At 40.4% G+C, this 26098-nt stretch overlaps 1 protein-coding gene across 1 annotated transcript in view; it reads left to right on the top strand.

Annotated features, from left to right (window-relative positions):
- The window catches only part of runx2a (RUNX family transcription factor 2a), a 34304-nt gene extending 8753 nt beyond the window's left edge, over nucleotides 1–25551 (top strand). The window contains exons 4-6 of the mRNA XM_060934551.1: nucleotides 13514–13690; nucleotides 14250–14411; nucleotides 22310–25551. Of these exons, the coding sequence (XP_060790534.1) occupies nucleotides 13514–13690; nucleotides 14250–14411; nucleotides 22310–22797 (827 nt within the window). The 3' untranslated portion in view covers nucleotides 22798–25551. The remainder of the gene's footprint in view (nucleotides 1–13513; nucleotides 13691–14249; nucleotides 14412–22309) is intronic.
- Nucleotides 25552–26098: the final 547 nt, after the last annotated feature.

The raw sequence follows: 26098 nt of genomic DNA, 5'->3' as shown, positions 1-26098 counted from the left end.
CTACACGCCCCATCGTGTTGGTACACTTCCGGTTGTCGTCATGAAGAAGAGCTATTCAAGAGTGTAAACAAAGTTATCAGTTCCGTGTTCACAAGAAGAACGACGACGAGGACAGCAACATCGATATATATATATATATATATATATATATATATATATATATATATATATATATATATATATATTCAATTCCTTAAGCTGAATGAGCATGAACTCTATCTCCTCATTGCTCCAGAAGTGCACGTTTCTACTACTGTTGTCATGCCGACCGAGGCTGTTGTGTTTCCCGCTTGTGGTCTCGTCACTCGTCACTTCTGGAAGGGGCAGTGCTGAAGTAAGTAGCTCGACTACATAGCTCGATAGGGTTTACATGCACTAAGTAGCTCGGCTACAATCGCATAATCTAGGTCGCGTAGCTCGATTACGAGAAATCCAGTTCGGTTCGATTTCAGCCGAGCAAAGGTGTTTCCATGGCATTTAGAACTTCGATTTCAGTCGAGCAACGGCAGAAATTCGATTTTCTCTATGTGCATGTAAATGCACTGAGTTTGATTCCCTGGACTAGCAGGAATGACTGAAGTGCCCTTAAGCAAGGTAACTAAGCCCCAACTGCTCCGGGTATGTTGTACGTTGTTCTGGATAAGAGTGTCTGCCTGTAATGTAAATTTTTTGGGCAGAGGGCAGCATTGCCGTTTCACAGCTCCAGACTCTGCGGTTCATCCCTAAGTTCAGGTCCCTGTCTGCGCATGCTTATGTGTATGTGTTCACAAGGGTTTCCTCAGGGTTCTCTGGTTTCCTCCCACTTCCTAAACCATGCTGATAGACAGATTGGTTGTGAGAAACTGTCCATAAGTGTGAAGAAGTATGTGATTGTGAATGCATGATGCCCTACGCACCATTCAGGGTGTATTCCTGCCTCGTACCCAGCGTTCCCGGGATAGGTTCCAGATAAATCATGACCTTGACCAAGATAACGCAGTTACTGGAAACACAGCCTGATAAACATGAAAATACTAATGAAAGTGTGTCAGATTTAGCCAGTTTCCTAGTCTTGTGCCTATAGAGTTTGACGTACTTAAATAGAGGATTTCGAGCAAGCTTTATTCATCACCATAAATCTTTTTTTCTATTTCAAACCAAATACATAATCAGTTAACACTTGCTGTGAAGTTTTACAATGATTCACAGGATGTCAATTTTGATAATTATGTAGTGATAGTGAATCTCTGGTTCAGTATATGATCAGATATGATAATTGTTGTTGTTGTTGTTGTTGTTTTTCTCAGTAGCACGGTAGCATTAACATCCGGCAGTCACAACACCTTTGCATTCAAACAAATAAAAATAGGTTCTCTAACACACCTTTAATTAATGGTGTAAAGCAGCGTGCCATTTTTTTTTTTACTCTCTACCATTTACTCTCTGCCTCTCTCACATCTCATTTTCTCTCTTTCTCTTTCTTGTTCTTTCTCATCCATGAGCTCTTGCTAAGCATCAGGCAGGTGGCCAGGCAGGAAATGACACATCTTGAGTTGTGCAACCTCCTGTGGGTGTGCGGTGAAGTTGTCTCTGTCTGCATGTTGAAAAATTCTCCCATGTATATCACAGATAAAGTTAGCAGGGGTGAAATAAACATTCTTAGACGTACTGATGGAATTCACAATGCTTTTATGGTTACAAAAATCGGTGTATTTTTCTTTTGACTTTACTTAACAGATGAAATCTCTGGTTTGCTTGATATACTATAAGAAAGAGTCTTGTAGTACCCGTGTTGCTTTGCAGGGCATTTTGGTCATCCTAGAGAGCATTTAATTGCTGCAAAATGTAGTGATTTTTCCGATTATGTGAGGCCAGAAGCTGGAATTTTATCCTTGATTTGCACCACGGCTTTCATCCAGCCACAGCGACAAGTTTGCAGTGGGACTCAAGAGGCAATAATGAAACAAATGATTCAATAAATAAGTCCTTATCAAAAAGAAGTATACTTCAAGTTCATTTTATTAAGTATACTTAAGGAAAGTTAAAGTATATTTCCTTAAGTATACTTTTGCGTACCAAGTATACTGATATCAATGTACTTACAGTATACTTGTAAGTAAACTAATCTAATGCTTCTTGGGACAAAATTGGCCCGTTTTTAGTTTATAAAAAGTATACTTTAAGTCTAAGAGAAATAAACTTTGAGTATACAACTAGTATTTTTTATTTTGTACTGCAAGTATACCACAAGTAAACTTATATACTAATAGTTTACTAGTTCTATACTTGTAGTCCACTCTTTAGTTTACAAAAGCATACTTCATAGTATACTGGAAATATACTATGAGTTTACTTGTTTTATACTTCTAGTCCACTTTTTAGTTTACTAATTTGTAGGATACTGGAAATATACTCCTGGTTTACTCGTTACACACTTCTAGTCCACTTTTTAGTTTATAAAAGTTTACTTTCTAGCATATCGGAAATATACTATTAGTTACTGGTTATATACACCTAGTCCACGTTTTAGTTTTGAAGTATACTGCAATTACCCTTCTAGGTATACTATTAGTTTTCTAGCCCTAACCCTTACCTCATGCACACTACCAGTAGACAACTGAAGTGTTTTGTACCTTAAGTTACAATGAAGTTATAAAGGTAAGAATTCACAAAATAACAGCAGATACTCAGGATTAAGAACATATTCATTTTCTTTAAAAATCTAAATTTTAAAGCAACATTGGATTAAATGTCAAAGTATAAAAACATGGCAATGACAACTGGAATTGACATCCAAGCTCTAAAGAAAAAGAAATAAATAAAAAAATTTAATTATCCCACTCAGGAGAAAAAAAAAACTTATATGGAACCACATACATACCTAAGAGTCAACAATGCTGAAGCACAACTACAGGGCAAGTACACTTAAACATAAGGCACAAATATTTTAACATTTTATTACACTTTTGTTAAGTATATCTTGATCAAAAGTTTGATAGACTTTTCTATATACTTTTCAGTATAAGCCAAGTATACTTATGTATAACTTTATTAAGTATATCTCTGATAAGTAAATAAAAAGTAAACTGAAAGCATACCCTCTTATTTTTAATTTAAAAGAAGTATACTAGAAGCACACTTGGATAAACTTCTTTTTTGTAAGGCATCTATCTTAAAAGAAATGCAATTATATTGAACTGGTTGCATTAATCAACAATCAAATTAAATGCTTACAATGGCATGAACATGGATTTATTAGGACGGCACGGTGGTGTAGCGGTTAGCGCTGTCACCTCACAGCGAGAAGGTCCTGGGTTTGAGCCGCGTGGCCGGCGAGGGCCTTTCTGTGCGGAGTTTGCATGTTCTCCCCGTGTCCGCGTGGGTTTCCTCCGGGTGCTCCGGTTTCCCCCACAGTCCAAAGACATGCAGGTTAGGTTAACTGGTGACTCTAAATTGACCGTAGGTGTGAATGTGAGTGTGAATGGTTGTCTGTGTCTATGTGTCAGCCCTGTGATGACCTGGCGACTTGTCCAGGGTGTACCCCGCCTCTCGCCCGTAGTCAGCTGGGATAGGCTCCAGCTTGCCCGTGACCCTGCACAGGATAAGCGGTTACGGATAATGGATGGATGGGTGGATTTATTAACAAAATAAAAACGCTTCAACAAAAATGCCTATACAGCACATGATTGGCTCAGGCAGCAGCTAACCATGGATATGGAGACTGACATTAATAACACAAAAATATGCCTGAGAAATATTCTGGGAAGTCCTTTACTTTTTTAACAGTACAAACACATAATCAGTCATTTCTAAAGAGGTTATAATTGTTCTAAAAATATTGACAATATCTCAAAATTGCAACATTGATCACAATAGCGATATTGTATCATGATTTTGCCAGTCCCTACTTTCAAGGCATTATAATATTTCTTAAAGAAGCTTGACTTGCTGAATCTAGTCACTTTTTTGGGGGAGGGATTAAATTTCAGGGGTTTTTTGTTTGTTTGTTTTTTAATTTTCTATACCGCTTATCCATTGCAAGTCGCGGGGAAGCTGGAGTCAATCCCAGCCCACCTCAGGCAAGAGGTGGGGTATATCCTGGACGGGCCGCCGATCCATCGCAGGACCAACACAGAGAGACAGACAGACAGACATTCACACTTACGTGCACACCTATGGGCAATTTAGGGTCGCCAGTTGAACACAAACACATGTCTTTGGACTGTCGGAGGAAACCGGAGCACCCGGAGGAAACCCACACTAAATTGAATTGATTTGAATCAATCTTAATTTACAAAAGTTGCATCTGACAACCAGTAACTCGTGAACAAATTGATTCGCTTTCCACCTTTCAGATTCGAATCCCTAAATCAACGGACTTGAGCTTTAAATTAGGCTTAGCTAATATCCATCCATTATCTGTAGCCGCTTATCCTGTCCTACAGGGTCGCAGGCAAGCTGGAGCCTATCCCAGCTGACTATGGGCGAGAGGCGGGGTACACCTTGGACAAGTCGCCAGATCATCGCAGGGCTGACACAGAGACCCATTCACACCGTCAATTTAGAGCCACCAGTTAACCTAACCTGCATGCCTTTGGACTGTGGGGGAAACCGGAGCACCCGGAGGAAACCCACGCGGAGAGCATGCAAACTCCACACAGAAAGACCCTCGTCGGCCTCTGGGCTCGAACCCAGGACCTTCTTGCTGTGAGGCGACAGTGCTAACCACTACACCACCATGCCGCCTGGCTTAGCTAATAATTACTCATTATTTTCCTCAACATCTGTCCGACAATCTTTAATCTCAGTTCTTTACAAAAAGCTATTTCCTTATGCTGAGCTACAAAAAAAAGTATTTCACTTGTGGTGGGTTTTTTTTTTGCGCACCAGGCCTCATCTGAGTGTGAACTCGACAGTGCAGTAATTATGAAGCAGGACTGGTGTAGCGCTGGTTATTAAGAGTAATTTCACCTAATGGATTGGGAGGGGCTGGTCAGATCTTTAATAGAGGGCTTTGTGTTACTCCCTGTACGGTGGCTGACTCCAGAGCCGGCAGACCACCAGAGTACGGGCATTCTTAAAGACTAGACGCATATTTGTTTCTGATTCGCTGGTAATCCCTCACATAATCTGTTTGAACAGGGGTGAGAATAAAGACGTGACAGTGCTCATGTCCAAAATCAATACAAGTCAATGTTATGCGTGAAATTAAATATGCTTGTGTGGAGGGAAAGATTTGCACTTGGAAGTAGGGACATTTGCAGTACGATACCACAGAAGATACTATTAGTGTCAGGCATATGGAGTTCATTTTTAAACAGTTTGTGGAATGTTACCGTTGCTCATTTGGGTTCTGAACCAGAATGTCCATGATTGCAGAAATACTCATGCACTGCCTGTATAAATGTGTTTGCTTTAGTTACAGATGGCTGTGTTGAGTAAAATGTGAATTTTACAAATTCTACACAATGCTAAAAAAAGGCTTGAGGAACGTTAAGGAGCTTAATAAGGTCGTACGACGTGCTTAGGATAAGCAGAATACTTATTTTTGTGTGAGAAATCATGACTTCTCATTTGAGATCACTGACTTCTTTTGCACTTCATACTGGGTTCTTCAACCAGCGCACGATCGACTAACGTTATTAGATGTTAGCTGTTATTGTTCCATCGTTGCCGTATCACCGAGATGATATTACAGCTCAGACAAAACGTTCAGTCTCTCCAGAGTCAAATGATGAATTCATGTAACGTTTCTTGAGTCAAATGGAATCATTTACAGCAGAAAGCAGGTCTGGTGTGTGTATTAACGGCATATTACGTTAGCGAGATGGAAAACACACTGTCTATTTTATGAAAAGGTTCTGTATTTTCCAAGCTTCTGCACGAGCCCGTGTGTTTTGACTGCCATGCAGACGGCTGGAAAAGAGCTATTGTCTCATCGAGGACTCCAATAAAGCGGTAGCCAGAAAGACTTCAAAGCTTTACCTCCATGTTTGTCAGTTTCACAGCGATGGTAAATGAGGCCAAGAGAAATGCTCTTCTCTTGGATTAGTCCACCTCGTCAGTTTTTTGTCATCCCTCCATTTGCTTTCCTTCCCTCAAACACGTGAAATTATCAGCTAATAAAATATAGTATAATATTACAGTTGCGCTCTACTTTTATGTTTAAGGTCATACTCCTTTTTGGTGTATTTATTGTACCCATGCTTGCTAAAAATGTAGGGTGGTGTTAGCATTAGCACTGACAATAATATTGCTACGAATGTCGAACTGTTTACGTTGCGGTTTGTGTGTGGAGCCACTCTAATTACCAGAGCCAGAAATGAGCATTAGTGGTGAATTTGTGAAGTTCCTCGAGGCTTTGAACGTTTGGCGCATGTCTCGACAGGTAGGCTCCCACAACAAAACACTCACAGTAGGCCTCTCAGACAAAAGGCTGCACGGTCCATTGAAAATAAACCTTTTTCCGGGTTGACTTGCTTGAGAAATAATCCCGATGTACTTTCTCTAAGCACATTTCCAATTGTGAAATGAACTTAAGATGTTACTTGTTGCTGTTGGCTAAGGGGGGATCTTTGGACCTCGTATGAACGACAGCAAGCTGACAGCTTGGATGGAGCTATACAGTTGGGTAAAATCTGCTAGCGTTTTTTTCCCCTACGCACAGCTCCAATGGACTAACCTCCCCCCGCTGTGAAAGTCGCCGACTCAGTCGGCACAATGTGAGAACGGAACGACGTGTTCATATTACCGTAACCGTTTCCCTGCACAGACATGTTTAAAGAGGTTTCAGGGACTATGGCGAGCAGTTTCTCCAACAGCATCCAACTCTCTGGGTACATTCATCTTCATTTGGAGTGTTTAGCCAATTTTCGAGCAGTACAGCTCACTATAAAATATGCAAGGTAAGCCTTAATCCATCTGTCTCAGCCATTGAATGAATTGCGTAATTTTTTAACAATTTTTTTTTTTTTTTTAATAAATTGTTTTTGTTGTGAAGTTGCATGGTGCCTGCGTGCTGAAGCCAGGCTGTTGATTTATAAAGCTCTGGTAGTATTTGTGCCCTTTCTTGGCGTGCTTTGCTTCCTGAATCCTGGAACACACAGACCACACAAGCGACTGGCAGAACTCCAGTACTGCTTGGCTGCCTTGTTCTCTCTTTTCTCTTCTCGCTTGCTCTCACTCTCGCTCGGTCTCACTCCCTCCCACCCACTGCCCTCCTCTCTGATCCTGCGAGCAGACAGGCGTTTGGCCTTGTCCCGTCTTTCGCTGCTGTTTTTTCCCCGCTTGCTAATTTCACAGGCTCCTCACACGGAGCTGCCATATGAAATAATCCATTGTTTTGCTCTTCAGAGGAGTCAACCCTCCCCACAGCACAGCAATTAAAGAAATGAAATCTAGACGGATGTATGTTTCCCTTTCTTCTTCCATCCGTTTTATTCCCTGTGTCGCCACTGCATGATTGATGTACCCTGACAGCCGGGCCGATATTTGATGTTGATGAGTGCTCTGGTGTTTAACGTGTTAAGGGTGTTTTTGCAGGTTCGAACACTATCAAATGACAATTTCACATGCAGGCAGGCAACCTTTCCAGAAATACAGCTTCTCGGTATTTATTCGTTCATATTCTAGACCGTCCATGCCATTCTCTTTTTTCCTTTAAAGCCAGCTTTCATAGTTTTCACAGTGCCAAGGGTTTGGAGTCATCGTGCGCTTTGAATAAGCCTTTTTAATGTTTTTTTTTCTTCTTCTTCTTGTAGAGAATTACTTCACAGCCTCATTAGCAATGTCAAGACACATGCGACTTGCACAAGATCATCATTTAGTATACGATCTGTTGTTTGCTTTTACTGGTGTCCTCAATTATGACTTTAAGCATTGACCTGATGGATTTAATTATGAGACTAGCGTAAACCTTTTATTTCTCAAGGAGGATGTGAGTATTATGGAATTTCCTTTGCTGCAACTGAATCATTCACATTAAAACTTTTTTTTTTTTTTCCCCTTCAGCTTCTGGAGTATTTAGTCTGACGTATAGTCTGTTCACCAGGGCCGTGCAAAGACCTTTGGAGGGGCAGGGGCTCAACATTCAAAAAAGGGCACTTGGAACAAATTTTTCACTCAAGTTAACTTTATTCAAAACTAAATTTCAATTGCAACTGAACATTCTGTGTGTCTTGATAGAATATGTTCGTCATTCAGCCTTAAGTTTTCGAAGCTGCTAGAATATGTTATTAACGCCGTCGTTCAAACTAAAGTTTCCGAATCTGCCACGTTAATGAAATGGATGGAGCAAACGGTTTAAATATAGCCTAGGCGGCTTCATTAAATGATAAACAACCCTACGCATTTACTGTTGTGTTCTAAGCTGGACAATATTGCATGTTCAGATAAGAAATGAAAAGAGACTTTCAGTGTGACCTCACCATGCCGTTCCTCGCACTGTCTCCCACTGTCAACCGCCTGCATGCGCTTTCTGCACGGAGGCTCACTGAATGCATGACGTCACGGATTGATGCCCGCATTTACACAGAAAAACGTTATTTTATAAATCTATAATTTCATATATTATTGTCAAATTGTAGAGAATATTGATGTTGGAGCTAACTTATCTTTTACAAATATTAAAAAAATCAACAAAACAGTCCCTATGAAAAGGGCACTTTGGACAGCAAACAGAAAAGGGGCAGGGGCTAGCGCACCTGTAGCACCGGTTCATTGCACGTGGGTGCTGTTCACATTTTCAAGGTTTCAATTAACCAGGATTTCACTACGTTTAAGACAAATATTTTAGGGATCCAAAAGATTTACCGAGCAGAGTGTTTTTGTAGGGCGGCACGGTGGTGTAGTGGTTAGCACTGTCGCCTCACAGCAAGAAGGTCCTGGGTTCGAGCCCCAGGGCCAGCGAGGGCCTTTCTGTGTGGAGTTTGCATGTTCTCCCCGTGTCCGCGTGGGTTTCCTCCGGGTGCTCCGGTTTCCCCCACAGTCCAAAGACATGCAGGTTAGGTTAACTGGTGACTCTAAATTGACCGTAGGTGTGAGTGTGAATGGTTGTCGGTGTCTATGTATCAGCCCTGTGATGACCTGGTGACTTGTCCAGGGTGTACCCCGCCTTTCGCCCGTAGTCAGCTGGGATAGGCTCCAACTTGCCTGCGACCCTGTAGAAGGATAAAGCGGCTAGAGATAATGAGATGAGATGAGTGTTTTTGTACGCTTTAAAATATGTGACGTAAGAGTAGAGTAGAGCGCTTCATCGTCATTCTAGCCTTATACACATCTACACTCACCGACCACTTTAATAGGAACACCAGTACGCCTGCTTTTGATGCGGTATGCAATTATGCAATCAGCCAATCGACTAGCAACAGTGCAGTGCATACAATCATGCGTTCAGAATGGCGAAAATGTGATAGACCAGGCAATGTCTTTCACATCTTGAGCCTGTACCCAGTCTAGCCACGGTGGATGTGATGTGAAATAGAGGTCTGCACAGGTCGGATTTTTCAGTCCCGCTCCCGCCGGCGCCCGCATTGTGCAGTCCCACTCCCGCCCGCGCCCGCAAAGAATTATGATTTTCAGTCCCGCTCCCGCCCGCGCCCACAAAAAAATTATGATTTTCAGTCCCACTCCCGCCCGCAAATCCCGCATAATGCAGACGTTCGCGTTATTTCTCAGGAAAGTTCTTGTCTTGACACAGCGTGATGGTGCCCCGCCCCCTACTTTGAGTGGATTTCAGCATAAATATCTACAGCTCACATTGTTATTATTTACCTTGTTTCGGAATTCAGCATGTACTATCTCTAATAATAATAATCAGTTCTGTCAAGCAATTAAAATATTTAATCGCAAATCACACATTATCATATGAGAAACCGTTGTAATTCTCTGATTAGTATAAAAAAGTGAATGGACTTGCTTTGTACCAATGGGTGTGTGTTTTTTTGTTTTTTATTTTTATTTTTATTGTAAAGCAGAGCTAGTAAGAGAAGTAAGTTGATTTACTGCTTGAGTTAGTCTACAACTTTAGTCAGAGAGACAGGTTACACAGTGACGGTAGGCTTGACTCAATGCTATCCCAGAAATCCTTCCTGTAATATGCAAATTTGGCCGCCTCTGATTGGACAGCCAAATTTGCATATTACAGGAAGGATTTCTGGGATAGCATTGAGTCAAGCCTACCGTCACTGTGTAACATGTCTCTCTGACTAAAGTTGTAGACTAACGCAAGCTGTAAATCACTTCATTCATGGTTCTCTTGTTAGCTGGCTGTGAACTGTGAGTCATTAGAGTGATCAAAGGATTTCCCATTAGGGTGACAAATTTACGATGCTATTTCTCTGCCAATTTAAGCATCTTAAAATGCTTTTATTAATGCCAAATAAAATATCCAGCACAAATTATATATGATAGACATAAATTAATAATTTATACATTTTATTTCAAACACGTTTTTAGTTAGCGGGACTGCAGTTTATCACTGCTCCCGCCCGCGCGCGCACATGTGCACTTCCGGTCCCGCCCGCGCCCGCAATGAGCTTTCAAAATTTGTCCCGCGCCGCACTGCTTTGCGGCGGGTCCCGCGGGACTCCCGCGGGAGTGCAGGGCTCTAATGTGAAACAGAAGATGTGATCTTCTGCCGTTGTAGCCCATCAGGTTTGACATGATGCGTATCCTGTGATGCTGTCGTGCTCATGACAGTTGTAAAGCGTGGTTATGTGAGTTACTGTAGCCTTCTTGTCAGTGCGAACCAGCCTGGCTATTCTTCTCCGACCTCTCTCATCAACAAGGCCTGCTGCTCACCGGATGTTTTTTTCTTTTTTCTTTTTCTTGCACCATTCTGTGTAAACTCTAGAAACGATTGCATATATTCCTGAAATATGTTACTGTTGAAGTCTTCTGAAATACTCAGACCAATCTGGCACCAACAACCATGCCACAGTCAAAGTCGCTGAGATTTTCACCCATGTTGACGTATGCTGCCCCATGATTGGCTGATTGGATAATTGAGAAGGCATACATGTCAACCTATACGGAATGTCCGTATTTTATACGGATTTGATTCAATAAACGTAGTATACGGGCGTATAAATAAAGTTATACGGATTTTTTAAAAAAACTTCAATATTTATTTAGAGCTATAATCAATTCCCACGATGATAAAAGAGCGCATAACATTTACAAACGTACTGTACACCACAGACAGCCAGTAAAGAGTCTTATGAAATCGCGCGTTATCTTGTGGTAGCGAGACTTCGTTCCACTTTTGATCATGCGCACACCGCATTGCGAGAATCCCGCCAACCGTGAAGTCATAGACATATAAACATAGACGCTGCCTTCTGCGTAGAATCATACGTCATCCTCGCCGCCATATTGGATGGGGCAAAGTGGAGATTCTTCAGCCATCTCTGGTATAGCGTCTAGACAGTAGCCGAGAATAAAGATGCCTCATTCATGTTCTGCGTTTAACTGTACCAACAGGTTTACCGTCCAAACGAGATCACATGGGATTACCTTTCACAGGTGAGACTGGAAAAATACTTTTCATTGTATTTGGTCATTATAACGTAATTTTACGAACAGATTTTCCTGACTTTGTGGCTAATATGAAGTCTCGCGCATAATAGCCGCTCGGTGAAACCTGTCTCCAAACAACGAAGTATTTCCTTCGTAACTACGCTGATAACACTTTGTGTTTTTTGTCAAACATCGGAGCTTTGTATTCATTCTGAAGGTTTATTGTTATTAATATTGAATAAAAGTAACTGGGATATATCATTGTTAATTATCATTCAAATTTTAGGTAAATTATTTTAATTTGCATCTTATACGGATTTTATAAGGGAAATACGGATTTTGGAGGTTGGTTATACAGGTTTGATTGACCAAAGGTTGACATGTATGAGAAGGGGCAAAGGTACGGGTGTTCCTATTAAAGTGGCCAGCGAATACAGAGTCAAACAAAATTGTGTCCTCCAAGGCCTTCATGTAATATATTGCAGAAAGTGACAACAGTGTGATACAAGATAATCACTGGACAATCAGGCTGAGGGAAGCCGTGGCCTAAAGGTCAGAGAAGCAGCTTTGGGACCAAAAGGTCACCGGTTTGATTCCCTGGACCAACAGGAACGGCTGAAGTGCCCTTGAGGAAGGCATGTGCTCCCCAGGCTGCTCTGGGTATGTTGTATGTCGCTCTGGATAAGAGCGTCTGCTAAATACCTGCAGTGTAATGCAATGGACAATATGTAGTGTAACAAGGTTTGGTAAATGTAGCTTTCCAGTCAATAAGGTGATTTTGGTAGTGTTTGAATACTCTTATTCTTTATACATTGCCGTTTTTAGGAGAGAATTACTTGGTGTAGATGATTTGGCATTGCCATACGGTTACATTAGGAGCTGGCTGATGGTGGTGAGGAATAACTGTCCTATTCACTAACACACTGGCAGGTTTGTCTGATGCATCCAGCCTTGATATTTATGGAACAAGAAGCATGACACCCTCAGTGATTTTATGCCTCTAATAAAATTCAATATGGTGAGTATATTGGCAGATACTATTTCACGTCGCATGTAAGCCCTCGTGTAATTTGTGACAAGCTTGGTTCCATATAGACACAGAGGTGTATTCATTCACCAAATCAACTCGGTTAAATGAAATTAAACTGCTTGCCCTTTCCAGCGACGGCAGCAGCAGAGGGGGCACATATTTCTTACGTTTCCCTCAGCGCTTACACACACGGCGAAGGCTCCCGGGGATTACTCGCACCCGAGATCCTTACGTGCGGCAGACATTAACCTCTGGACGAGGACTCCTTCTCACAAAGTGCTGTTTGCTCAGCTTAACTTCAGAACACAATCAGGTTTTGCAGGGTTGGAGGTAGCTGAAGCTCTTCCCGCCAGCTGGAGCGCCGCCAAGCTTCGGCAGAAGTTTCTCTTTTCTTCTGTTTGATATTTACTTTAGAGCCATTCAGCAGAGCCAAGCGGGACTAGACAGACAGGCACATTCTGACTAAAGAGAGAAAAAAGGCTTTAGAAGTCTCTCTTTAAGCTATATTCTTCCCCTGTATTGACAGAAAGGATGGGCTCCAGCGAGACTGCTTTTGTGTGCCGTTTTTACAGAAGGCATATAGGTCTCCATATGTTGCATCAGTACTCTCTAGTATATTCATTTGGGAAGTCGTGAGTGATCTGGGTCAAGGGGAAGTACTTATGACGTGAATGGTTCATCATCTGAGATGATGACCGTTTTTGAAGGTTGTTTTCCTCCCATGACACATATATATACACTCACATTACTGATAACAGGAAAATTCAGTCACTGAGCAATTTAACTGTGAGTGTTCTGGTGGACAAGTATTGCATCGTGCTCAGCCACAAGAACGTAGCTGCTTGCTAAAAAAATGGAACCGCTATATAAGTTTGCTTTAATATATGTGATATATATTTGGCAAGCAAAGAACGTTGACACTGATGTTCTCAGTAAGCCCTAGCTCTGTTTATAGTAAAGTAACCTTTGGTCTACTGGCTGTTTTAGGACACAGGCAGAAGCTGGAGGACCCTCCAAAACCAGGGTTGTTCTCGGAGCGCCTGAGTGAACTAGAACGCCTGCGCCACAGCACCATGAGGGTCGCCGTGCCCACGCAGAGCCCCCGGCCATCTCTCAACACCGCAGCAAACTCCTTCAGCCCACAGGGACAGACACAGCTGTCAGGTATAAGAGCAGCACGGCAAACTACCGTTTTAGATAAATATCACGTGAATTAAATTCAAGTAAATATGTTTGAACGTTTAATTTCATAACAGTGCATAACTGCCTTCCGTGCTGAGCGAAGTTTAGAGCTGAATGCAAATGTTTGCCGTTGGACTTCCTGCAGTCTGCATTTGTGCAGACACCATGTTTACCAAATGAACGTGGAAAGCAAACAGGAACACATTCTTGTGCTGCTCTTCATATTGTTGCCATTTGTTGTGATAGAGCAGATTCTCATAGCACACTGACGGAGTCATAATGATTTCCACCACGCTGTGTTTGTAATATATCATTATAAAATCCACCGCTGAAATTGCATCACTGTTCTATCCAGTTCCCTTGGGTTGAGCAATAAGCCCGTCACTAAAATGGCAATAAGATTAAGTGCAAAGGCTTCAAATCACCTTCTGACATGAAACGATCAGCACATATTGACGTCATAAAGCCACACTGAATCGATGAGTGGAAACAGTCATTTAATTTCTTTGCTCCTCCTTCCATCCATCCATTGCGTTTTCAGACCCCCGGCAGTCACAGTCGTCTCCGCCGTGGTCCTACGAACAGCCATATACGCCTTACCTGAGCCAGATGACTTCCCCTTCCATCCACTCCACCACTCCGCTCTCCTCTACCCGAGCCACAGGCCTGCCCGCCATCAGCGACGTACCGAGACGTCTCTCAGGTACAGAACATACCTTTGCCACCCACACCTACCTGCTCCACAACCTACATCACACCTACGGTCTTAACTCACACTTTGACTCAGGTGTGAAAGAGAAAGGTGCCCTCGTTTGTAAGCGTATCTTCTTTGCCTAAGTATTTTCTTACTTAATTGATCCCAGAGGTTTTGTCAAAGGTTTTATCTCCTCTTTGTCTGAAGTTAAATCAAAGCAGATTTTTTTTTCCCCGCCCTCCTCTTTTTGCCTTGTAAGCGTCGGTTGCATGTACGGTATAAAACTTGCCATTGGCAGATATCTTCTTAGCAATGTCACATTTAAAATCCAGAGAATGACAGTATCTGTCCTTACCCCATCCCTTCTACTTGAGTCTTTGAACTTGTGAAGAACTTCTTTGGAACCGAGTTTGAAAAGGAACAATGAAAAGAATATTTACTGACTCATCCTCCACAATATGCAGATCTGTTATGTTCGTGCTTTTATTAATTGAACAAGAGATATGTTCTACACCCTGCTAGAAACAAACACCAAGTTCCTTCTTCAGTACACCTGTTTGACTCATTGCCAGGTTGTTTTTGAACTTCTTTCCCCTCCGGCTCTCCACCCTAACCGTGTTCTTTGAGCACAGGGCAAACGTGAAAGTTGAAATGACTCGGCGTGGCTGTTCATTGCCTGCTTTTTGAACCCTGGCCAACTGCCTTGTTGGGTTTGATTAGTTTAGATTTCACCCCCTTTTCATCTCTGCAATGTCAGCCTTTGTTCTTTCCTCAAAGAGACACATGCACCTCTTGGTCCTAATGCCCTCTATTCTTCCTTTTCTTCCTTCGGGAGGGGACGTCCCATATCAGCTCATTCGGAGCAGCTGCCGTCCTGCCCCGTTTTGTCTTTGTATTGTTCTCAACCTCCAGTTCTTTACTCAGTCTTAGATCCTGAGAGTCTTCGATCCAGGGACTGATGAGATAAATAGAAGACAATGGACGAATCAGACGGGAGGGACAAATCAGAAATCTCTTAGCCATCCCACTGGACAAGCGAAAGGTCCAGTTTGGTTGCCAGATTTATTTTTTGGTTGTTCAGAAATTGTAATTAAATAAGCCAAACTAGGTGATTTAACCCAAAAATTTGACAAGCGAGTTAGCTAGTTTAGTAAATATCACTGAGCATACAAATCATTGGGGATTGAAAAATTCTGTATAAATATAACTTTAGTCCTTATTCTACCTATTTGGTCAAAACCATGAATAATTCACAATTATTCCACGAAATCAAGTCGTACATGAGCTGATAGCTGATGAGGCGCGTCGCACCGAGTTTGCTATAAGCCGCGTATGACGAGATTGAATGGAATAATTGTTTCATTCTATGCACATTCATCGGATTTTGAGAAGTAGAGCACTTTTATTTGTATTTTTTGCAAATTCGATAAATAAAAACTTTATACAAAACATCCGACAAAATCATTTCCACTTAACAAACCAGCGAAATGACAGGGGCAATTTGTGAAAAATGTGATAATAATAATAATAATAATAATAATAATAATTCTTGAAACATAAAAAAAGATACATTCTTACCATCAAATACTTTCATTCCATATTTTGTTGTTTTTTTTTGGGGGGGTTGCATTTTGGGGGGTTTTGTTTTCGAGAAGAGTTTTTATTTCGTCCTCGGTTGGTTCAGCAAAACGCGCCGCCATTTTGTTTTTCTCTACTCACGGTATATGAGGTGATAGCCTAGTAGTAGAGTAGCCAATCAGAGCGTGCGATTGCTCGTATCCAGTGAATGTGGATAGAATAAAAACTGATAGCCTGACACCTAATCTTGTAAGAATTGTCCAGCCCTAGCCTAAGAATGAATTATGATCAGTTTATTGTTGTTGTGTATTTTATAAGCACCATGGAGTTTGTACATTGTGGTGTTCAATTCCAGAGGTGGACAGTAACGAAGTGCATTTGCGAAGTGCATTTACACTTTTTGAGTATCCGTACTTTACTTGAGTATTTTTTTTGGAAACTTATGACTTTAACTTCACTACGTTTGAAAGACAAATATCGTACTTTTCACTCCACTACATTTCTATCAAGGTCCTCGTTACTCGTTACTATGAAGCAGCTTTGAAAGTGGATGTTTTTTCTTTTCTTTTCTTTTCTAAAATGTGATTTGTTTTTTCGCAGGTGACACTGAGACAGCCTATCAGTAATCACTAGGGTCACATCACGTCTATAGACTGTATAAAATCAAGTTCAGTGATTTCTCTGCAGCATTATTCGAACACAATCAGTTGATGGCAGAACGGAAGGAGGCGGTTCTTCTGGGGAATGCACGCCCCCATGGCTTTATAACCCATGTTTCAGTTTTCTGAAAGGATTAAAGATACGTTTCATTTTAAATGTTTGCTTTGTTTGCTGAAAACGAACCACAATCACGGCCTACAAAAACTCGTCGTCCAACTTGCGGAAGCATATTGAGGTATATAAACGTTTTATTCCAAGAGAAAGCTTGTAATGAAGTTGTCTGTGCTTTTAGAGCTAGCGATAACGTTGCAATAGCTATCGGTCTGGTTAGTTAAATGACTTCCTATGGATTTGCCCTCCAAGTTGCCATTGCCTTGTCCACGGCTAACGTTTACACATAGCTAGTTCACTTGGACACTGTTAGTTAGCATGTAAAAATGGAGTTACGCTAGCATGAATAACGTTAACTTATCTGAAGTGCTTTCAGAAATATGTTTTAGCATAATCTTGCCAAATAAACAGTGTAGAAATATTTATTTTCTAGTAGCATTAGCTACCTAATATGATTTCAAGTTTGAAAAGAGTTTGCTAGCATGTCAGGTGGAGTTTCATTGACTAGCTAGCTTAACGTTAAACCACCATGATGGCACGGCATGCGTTCATTTTGTGAATTCACATTTCTGTCTTTGGTAACGGCGTTAGGTTTTGTTAGCGTTGTGGCAATAATACAACAACACATTGACAGAAAATGTACTTTTAATACTTCAGTATTTTTCAAAGCAAGCACTTCAGTACATTAACTTAAGTAAAAATTTGACTGGACAACTTTCACTTGTATCGGAGTAACGTGTGACCAGTGGGATCTGTACTTTGGCGTAAGTAATGAAGTTGGGTACTTTGTCCACCTCTGTTCAATTGATACAACCGAGTCTAGTCTGAATTCCAGCTACATAAGTAGTAATTGAGTTAGAGTTTGAGGTTCCAACTGGTATTATATGGTATTTAAATGGCTTTTTTCAGAGTTCAAATACAATTTGTCTCCACAATTTCATTTCTTATTAAATCATGATGATGATGATGTATAGGATGTTTTGTTCTATGAATTCCCCTCTCTGTGGCATTGTCCTGTAACTATTTCCTGTTTGAACTGAAATGGCAGCAATCTGATAACGTGAGCAGCCGATGTGTCTATAATTGGCCACACATGTTCTCTTAAGTGTGCCGATTCATCATTCGGAGGATTGTACACAAAAGCAGGCCCACAGATTTCCACCAGCAGACTGACAATGAGAATGGTGTGGAGCTGAACTTCTCTGAACTGACGCTTAGTGTCAGGGTTACGTAGCGGTCAGCAGAGAAACTGATAAGAAAAACAGATGAAAAATGAGATTGGTGGATGATGAGTGAGAGTGTGCCGGAGGTGAGAGCATAAGAAAGTACAGTGTGGTAAATGGCTGCGTTTGGTGATGAGAAGGAAGAGGATTAGGGAAGTCTTTTTCTCCATTTACACTCTTTTGGCCCAGCGCTTTGGTAGCCACAGACCATTAGTGGTTTGTAATTTTTAGAAAAGCCAAACGAGGGTCTGAAAGAGCAGATCTGCCCCTTCTCTCTGGCTAATCGCAGACGTGCAGCCACATCTGAGGCTGCTCATTATGCATCCCATGGAAACTGTTTTCCCCTCAAACTGCTTCCATATGGGTTCCGGCTTTATCCTGCACTTATCCTGCTTTGATATTTTTTACAAATATGCGTGTACACAGGAATACCTAAAACAACCTTGCACTAACAATAGAAGATATGAAAGAGCTGTGCGCTCTACAATAGTGGAGATAGAAAAAGGTGTTAATGAGATTGATCACTGTGCTGTTTCAGCATGTCAGTAGTAACAGCATGTGCTCGAGGGCTGTAATGTGTGGTTTGAAAGCTAAAATGTTAAATGAGTGCTTATCTGCGTACAGGTTTTTCAACTTTCGTGCACTCAAAATGACTGATTATTATCCATTAGGTAGCTTATATACCATGTTTGACATTTGGAATTAGGAAATTCAGATCCTATCACTCAGCGATGAAACAGCCACCGTTTGGCGAGTGTCGGATAAACATTTCAAGTGTGGATTAAAAGTAATGCTTCACAGCGCCCCCTTTTGTCTGAGTGTTACCGCTTTCATCACAGACAGAGGAAATGCGGATGCCACATGAGCTGCTTTTTTTAAACTACATTCATACATCAGTGCCCTCACCGCAGGACGTGAATCACTCGTAAGTCAGTGCAAGTCTGGGATGCAATGATGCGGATCTTCCCTGGTTAAAAAATGTCTGTAGCTTTCTGTAAACTGATTTTTTACTATGTTTTTGACTTTGTTACAGATGCCATGCGTTTTCTACGTATTGCAAAAGATGTAAATAAGTATAATACCTGCACTGGCAGTAATTTCATTGAGCCTTGAGCCTGACTCCTGAAACCGTGGGCAGAGCGTGGCTAATCCAAATGTACAGTGGAATAGAAATCAACATAAAACTACTGACACCTTCTAAGAATGAGAATATTAGTTTAAAGGTAGACTGCCTTTCAGATTTTTCAAGTGTAGGTCATAAAAAGAATTTTCCCCGACACACAATTATTTTTGTTTAGTGGAGCGAAAGCTACTGAATTCGAATCACAGACTTCCAATTTTATTAGGGTTTTTTAATAGAACAATTAATGAATTTAGGGCCATGTGGCCCTAAATTCTCTGCTATGTTTTCCTGCTTCACCATGACCCAATTCACAATATTACGTCATGCATCATGTGCTGGGCTTTCCCCGTTCATGCAAGGCATTGTGGGATACAAATTTGAAACAGGAGAGAAAAATGGAGGGCGAGTGTGCGAATGAAACGTGAAAGACCGAATACAGTAACGGAAAGTGAGAAGAAAAGACGTTATGTTGCGAAGGAAAGGAAACGCAGGACCAAACTAATAAATATCGGCGCTCAGCGAGCACCTCGGTGTGATCAGCTGTTTGTTTAGCGACAGAATGATGGAACTGTCAGTGCACGGTCAAGGTAAACCTGTAGATGGCAGTAATGCAACACTGTGGACGCCAGCTGCCGTAAAACCAAAAGAAGAAGAAGAGATAAACCTGCGCATGTGCACATGGACTTCCTCTGTCTGCTTGACTGCACGAAGCGAGTGATTTCATGCACGTTATTTGCTCGGGAATCCCCTCAAATTAAATAACTTCCCAGCCACAGAATGGCCTGATATTTTGTGAGATATTACAGAAATAAACATGCATCACAATGACCAAATTTCAGAGGGAACTAAATTTTACCGATTTTATGAAATCAAAAGGCCGTCTAGCTTTAACAATATTAAACCGGATGAGAGTTATTTTTTTAATTCATATCATGAGAATGAGGAAGTATAAGCTTCATGTAAGAATATTCATCCTAAATTAACATTTTATATATATATATATATATATATATATATATATATATATATATATATATATATTGGCATATCACCACAGTGACGTGGTCAATCTGACAGCTTCAGCCCTCAAAGTGTTTAGGGAACATTACAGTAGTGGTTTCCCGTTGCCTTCTACTGGATTATTATAGAAGTTTTCTCCTCTCAACACTCTCACACTCACATTTGGTCAATTCAGAGCCACCAGTTAACCTAACCTGCATGTCTTTGGACTGTGGGGGAAACCACAGCACCCAGAGGAAACCCACACAGACATGCGGAGAAAACATACAAACTTCACACAGAAAGGCCCCCGTTGGCCTCTGGGCTCAAACCCAGAACCTTCTTGCTGTGAGGCGACAGTGCTAACCACTACACCACCGTGCCGCCCCCCCCCCCCACACACACACACACATACATATCTCATTACATTTTTATCTGTATATTGTATAGTCGGCTTGTTCTTGGGATCTTTTTTTTAAATTCTATTTTATGTTGTACAGTATGTCTTTTCCTTTTCACACGTCTGATAACTTGCTGCTGTAACAAACCAGTTTCCCAGCTTAATCAATCAATCAATCAATCAATCAATCAATCAATCAATCAATCTATCTATCTATCTATCTATCTATCTATCTATCTATCTATCTATCTATCTATCTATCTATCTATCTATCTATCTATCTAACTAACTAATAGCTTCATGTTATCTGGACCTAATGTGATAAATGCCTCAGGATAGCAGCTGAGTTATCCCTTACATAAAAGAAGTTTATTCAAGTGTGCTTCCAGTATACTTCTTTTAAGCTAAAAATAAGAGAGTATGCTTTCAGTTTATTTTTTATTTACTTATCAGAGATATACTTAATAAAGTTATACATAAGTATACTTGGCTTATACTGAAAAGTATATAGAAAAGTCTAAGTATATTAAGCTTATACTTAAACTTTTGATCAAGATATACTTAAGAAAAGTCTAATAAAGTATTAAAATATTTGTGCCTTATATTTAAGTGTACTTGTCCTGTAGTTGTGTAGAGCTTGGATGTCAATTCCAGTTGTCATTGCCATGTTTTTATACTTTGGCATTTAATCCAATGTTGCTTTAAATTTAGATTTTTAAAGAAAATGAATATGTTGTTAATCCTGAGTATCTGCTGTTATTTTGTGAATTCTTACCTTTATAACTTCATTGTAACTTAAGGTACAAAACACTTCAGTTGTCTACTGGTAAGGGTTCGGGCTAGAAAACTAATAGTATACCTAGAAGGGTAATTGCAGTAGACTTCAAAACTAAAAAGTGGACTAGGTGTATATAACCAGTAACTAATAGTATATTTCCGATATGCTAGAAAGTAAACTTTTATAAACTAAAAAGTGGACTAGAAGTGTGTAACGAGTAAACCAGTAGTATATTTCCAGTATACTATGAAGTATGCTTTTGTAAACTAAAGAGTGGACTACAAGTATAGAACTAGTAAACCATTAGTATATAAGTTTACTTGTGGTATACTTACAGTACAAAATAAAAAATACTAGTTGTATACTCAAAGTTTATTTCTCTTAGACTTAAAGTATACTTTTTATAAACTAAAAACGGGCCAATTTTGTCCCAAGAAGCATTAGATTAGTTTACTTACAAGTATACTGTAAGTACATTGATATCAGTATACTTGGTACACAAAAGTATACTTAAGGAAATATACTTTAACTTATTAAAGTATATTAAAGTTTATTAAAATGAACTTGAAGTATACTTCTTTTTGATAAGGGAGATCATGATAATCATAGCCTACCTGATTATGTCAGTGGCACTCAATCACCAATAATTATCCCAAATTTGACATTTACTACCAAACAAAGGAACGTTAGCTGAGAACTGAGGTCAATTTAAAGAGAAGCTAAACTCTAAGAAATAGTAATAAACCATAAACTAGCATTAAAAGCCTAACCTCATGCTTAATGTCCTTCATAAAATAAAAACACACTCTTTGTGTTTTTCCTTGTGAAAAGTAATCCCTTGTTCTCATCCTTTGGGGTGTTGGTGATTTTTACGTCCAAATGCTGCCCAGTATGGCAAGATTTTCATTCTTAATTTAGTTGAACTCAGTATGGGACAATCTGCACTCGATTCTAGAGTTCCTATATCTGTGTTTAATGCTTCCATAACTTGTAAGTAAATGTACTAAACACACTACCTGCATTTCTCTGTTTCAGGTACATCAGATCTGAGCCCTTTTGCAGCCGACCCACGCCAGTTCGAGCGCCAGTTTCCCAGCCTGTCCTCTCTTACCGAGACACGTTTCTCTAGTCCCAGGATGCACTACCCCGCCACATTCACCTACACACCTACTCCTGTGACATCGGGTATGTCTCTAGGCATGTCAGGCACCACCCACTACCACACCTACCTGCCACCACCATACCCAGGATCCACCCAGAACCAGAGTGGGCCATTCCAGACCAGCAGCACGCCATATCTGTACTACGGGGCTTCGTCCGGCTCGTACCAATTCTCCATGGTGCCAGGGGGAGAACGTTCCCCAACGCGGATGCTGCCACCATGCACCAGCGCCTCAACAGGCATCAATCCCAACCTGTCAGCTCAGACTGAAGGCACCGAGGCTGATGGTAGCCATAGCAGCTCACCCACTGCTCTCAACTCGAGCGGGAGGATGGACGAATCGGTGTGGCGGCCATACTGATAGGGCTCAGCCATATTTGGAGGGTTACACAGGTCTACGTAGCAATGCTCACAAGCTACGCAAATCTCAGTAGTAATAGCCCTTATGGAATTGGTTTCAAAGCACAAATGCTACAAATTGATCAGTTCAGAAAGCAGTGTAACTTTAGTACTTTAATTTACAAGTCCATGCATTATTGTGACCGATCAGACGTTCCACTGCAGAACCAGTGAGAGCCATGCAAGCGCTCTATTGCTGAACTAAACCAGTAGAACTTTTATCGTATTAGGTATGCATTTCCCAGACTATTGACTGAGACTGTTTTCATACTAACTCAGTGTATTTTAGAAATTTTTTAACACTGAATTTTTTTTTTTTTAATTTATGAGTGAAAAGTCAGATATATTTGACGGTACCTGATTATGTATATGCCCTCAGATCTTCTTAATTTATGTATAAAATTGTAGCATATATGGTACTAAGAAGCAATATAAGCCATATAAACCGTAAATTATGCAAAGTGGTTAGAGGGACAAAATTTAAGACGCTTGAATAATATTTTGGGAATGATTAATAACTTAATTGTATATTTACTCCTTAGTAATTTAATTTTTTATCTTTACTGTAAGGCAAACACATATCCAATATGTAAACAATGAAGGAAAGATGTCAGACTCTGATCTTTTTTTTTTTTTTTTTTGCGCTTGAGTTGTTTCCTCCTTAGAAAGCTGCATACACAGGGAGGGGCAGTTGGCTTAAAATTGAGGGGCACTTGCAAAGATAAGACCCAAGTCTTGAACTGAGTGAAGCATTGATTTACACGTGTGACATATTCCGCTCTCAGTTCTTATTCTGACTTTGTTTAGCCGATGTTTTATCAAGTTAATTTATTTTTCAATTTTACTTTTATTTAACGATACTGAGTGACTACGAGCAAGACCAATAGCACGCAGCAGTTGTCTCACTCTTTCCATGGAAACAAGGAGCTGTGTTCAGGCTGCCTAGATTTCTTTCAGTTTACAGCACCCTAACAATCACAATGCATTTCAATCGTGAGCTCTGAATACATGTACAATGTACACAATCAATGAGGATTTGGCCTTTTATTCTTAACTGGACCATTAACTGTGCATGGATGAGGTCAGGTGAATTCTATGCAAAAAAAATATCCATCCATCCATCCATTCATTTTCCGCCACTTATCCAGATCCTGGGAAATATATATATTTAAAAATATATTTTTACAAAAATCTCAAATGGATCGCATTTTGCTTTTGTGCATGAATACATCCCAGAAATATGATTTCATGACAAGTGGGAAAAATGTATGTCGGATATTCCAGGTCATTTCCTAAAGCACAGTAGAATTGAACATGTTACATTTCATTATGCAAATTTTGTAATCAGATATTCCAGCATACAGACAATCGGCCACTTTTAACCATCTAAATTGCTTCCTTAATACTATTTTTGTTTCTAATTGTGATTTATTTATTGCTTGGTGAACCATGTGTCAAGATTGATTGATTTCTAACTGACAGGAGATTTGCAAAAAATGTCACCAATTTTATATTTGTAAAGGTGTAATTTTTTTACAAGATTCAATCACAGTCTTTGAATATGTGTGTGTGTGTATGTGTGCGTGTGTGTTTTTTGGATTCAGACAAACACGTGATACTTCATTTGTAAATTGTAACTTAAAAGGCTGCAGGCAGCACCCTGGGAAAACCAATGTAATTTTTTTTTTTTTTTAATCTGGATCAAAGCACTTCTTTTATTTTCTTTTTGTCTTTGCTTGGTTTTGAATTGAAGCTTCGATGCCATGGGGGAAAGGGAACAGCTAAGCAGCCAATCATAAGGTCACGAGAGTCGTCTCTTAGGTACAGAGCTCGAGCCAGGTTGAGTTTACAACTAATACATGAACGCACACAGTTCGGCCCACTTCGAGTCCCGTCGAGTAATCAAGCGAGATTTGATTTTCTTGTATTTGTGTGCGTTACAGTACTGCTATAATATTAATCAGGGTTTTAACTTGGGTTTAACTGGACTGACTGTTGGTGAGAGCACAAAAATGTCACTCTGGCTCAAAGTGATCATACGGTTTTCCAGCATCTCCTTTCACATCTGATTCCTCATTTTCTTGAAACTGTTGTCTTTTGGCTGTGAGAAGAGCGAACATGTTTACAATACTGCAAAAGACTTAAAGAACCTCTGCACTGTTACCATGATTGAAAAAATATTTCTGATAACTGCTTTATGCCAGTGATAAATAATACCAAAAGTTTGACTTGTTCTGTCTGAAGTATATGTTTTAGTGACATTGCAAAGGCTCGCGAGCAGTTTTGGGTTTGCATTAAATAGCTGACAAATGTGTGGCTCATGTCGGAGCCCTGAGCTTTATGAATGGCCTAGCGAGTAATGTTAATCAGAGGCTGTGGTCAGCAAATCCGCTGCTGGAGTCAGTTCCAGGATTTTTCATCTCCAACTGAAATCCAGCGCACTCGGAGTTGACTGATTGGCGGCGTTCACAGCTTTGAGGTCTTCGGGGGTCACTTGGGTTTCATAACTAACCAAAACTGAATTTTCCTCTCTGATTAAGTGGCCTAGCAAAGCAGAGGCCTGCAGTCTGAGGACGGGAATAAGTCACAGCGAGTAGGTTCAGATTGGCCAGTTGAAAGCAACAAATGCAAAATTTGGCACGGTATGTTCAAACATGTCTCTCAAATACAGTGTTTTGCATGTAATATTCTGGAAATAAACCCTTTTATACGTAAATATGCATTGTTTTGAATAACCTTCATAGACGTTTAGTTTGTAAACTGCTGCAGAACATTTTGTTTACTTTTACCATTGCTTTCCATGCACATACTGTACAGATTTTTATGTCTAGTTGATCAGTCACCCTGGTTTTCTGTCTCACTTCTTTTCATTGGTTGAACTCATTTATTTGTGAAACTTCCAGCAGTTTCTGTAGGACTAACAGGTCCTGTTAAAATTGTGAGATAAAACATTTCTAATGATTGTATCATTGGTCTTGGAGAATAAAAAGAAAGATTTTGTTTAAAAAAAAAACAACAACATTTGCCTTGGCTAGATTTTTCACACTAAGGTGAGAAGGCAATCATAAAATCAGACTCTGGGACATTATTATCCTGGATGATATACAATATCCAATACTGTTTTATCCCCCACTGGCCGAAAGGCCCGAAGTGGGATTATGTCGTGGCGATGTCCATCCGTCCGTCCCGGGAAGGGTGCTCAACTCCTGAACTCAACTCCTCTCACAATTTTTGAAGGAATTTCACAAAACTTGGCAGGATTC

Source organism: Neoarius graeffei, chromosome 11 (genome assembly GCF_027579695.1).
Source record: "Neoarius graeffei isolate fNeoGra1 chromosome 11, fNeoGra1.pri, whole genome shotgun sequence".
NCBI lineage: Eukaryota > Metazoa > Chordata > Actinopteri > Siluriformes > Ariidae > Neoarius > Neoarius graeffei.
The sequence above is the reverse complement of the archived record's forward strand: the minus strand, read 5'-3'. Positions and strand labels throughout refer to the sequence as shown.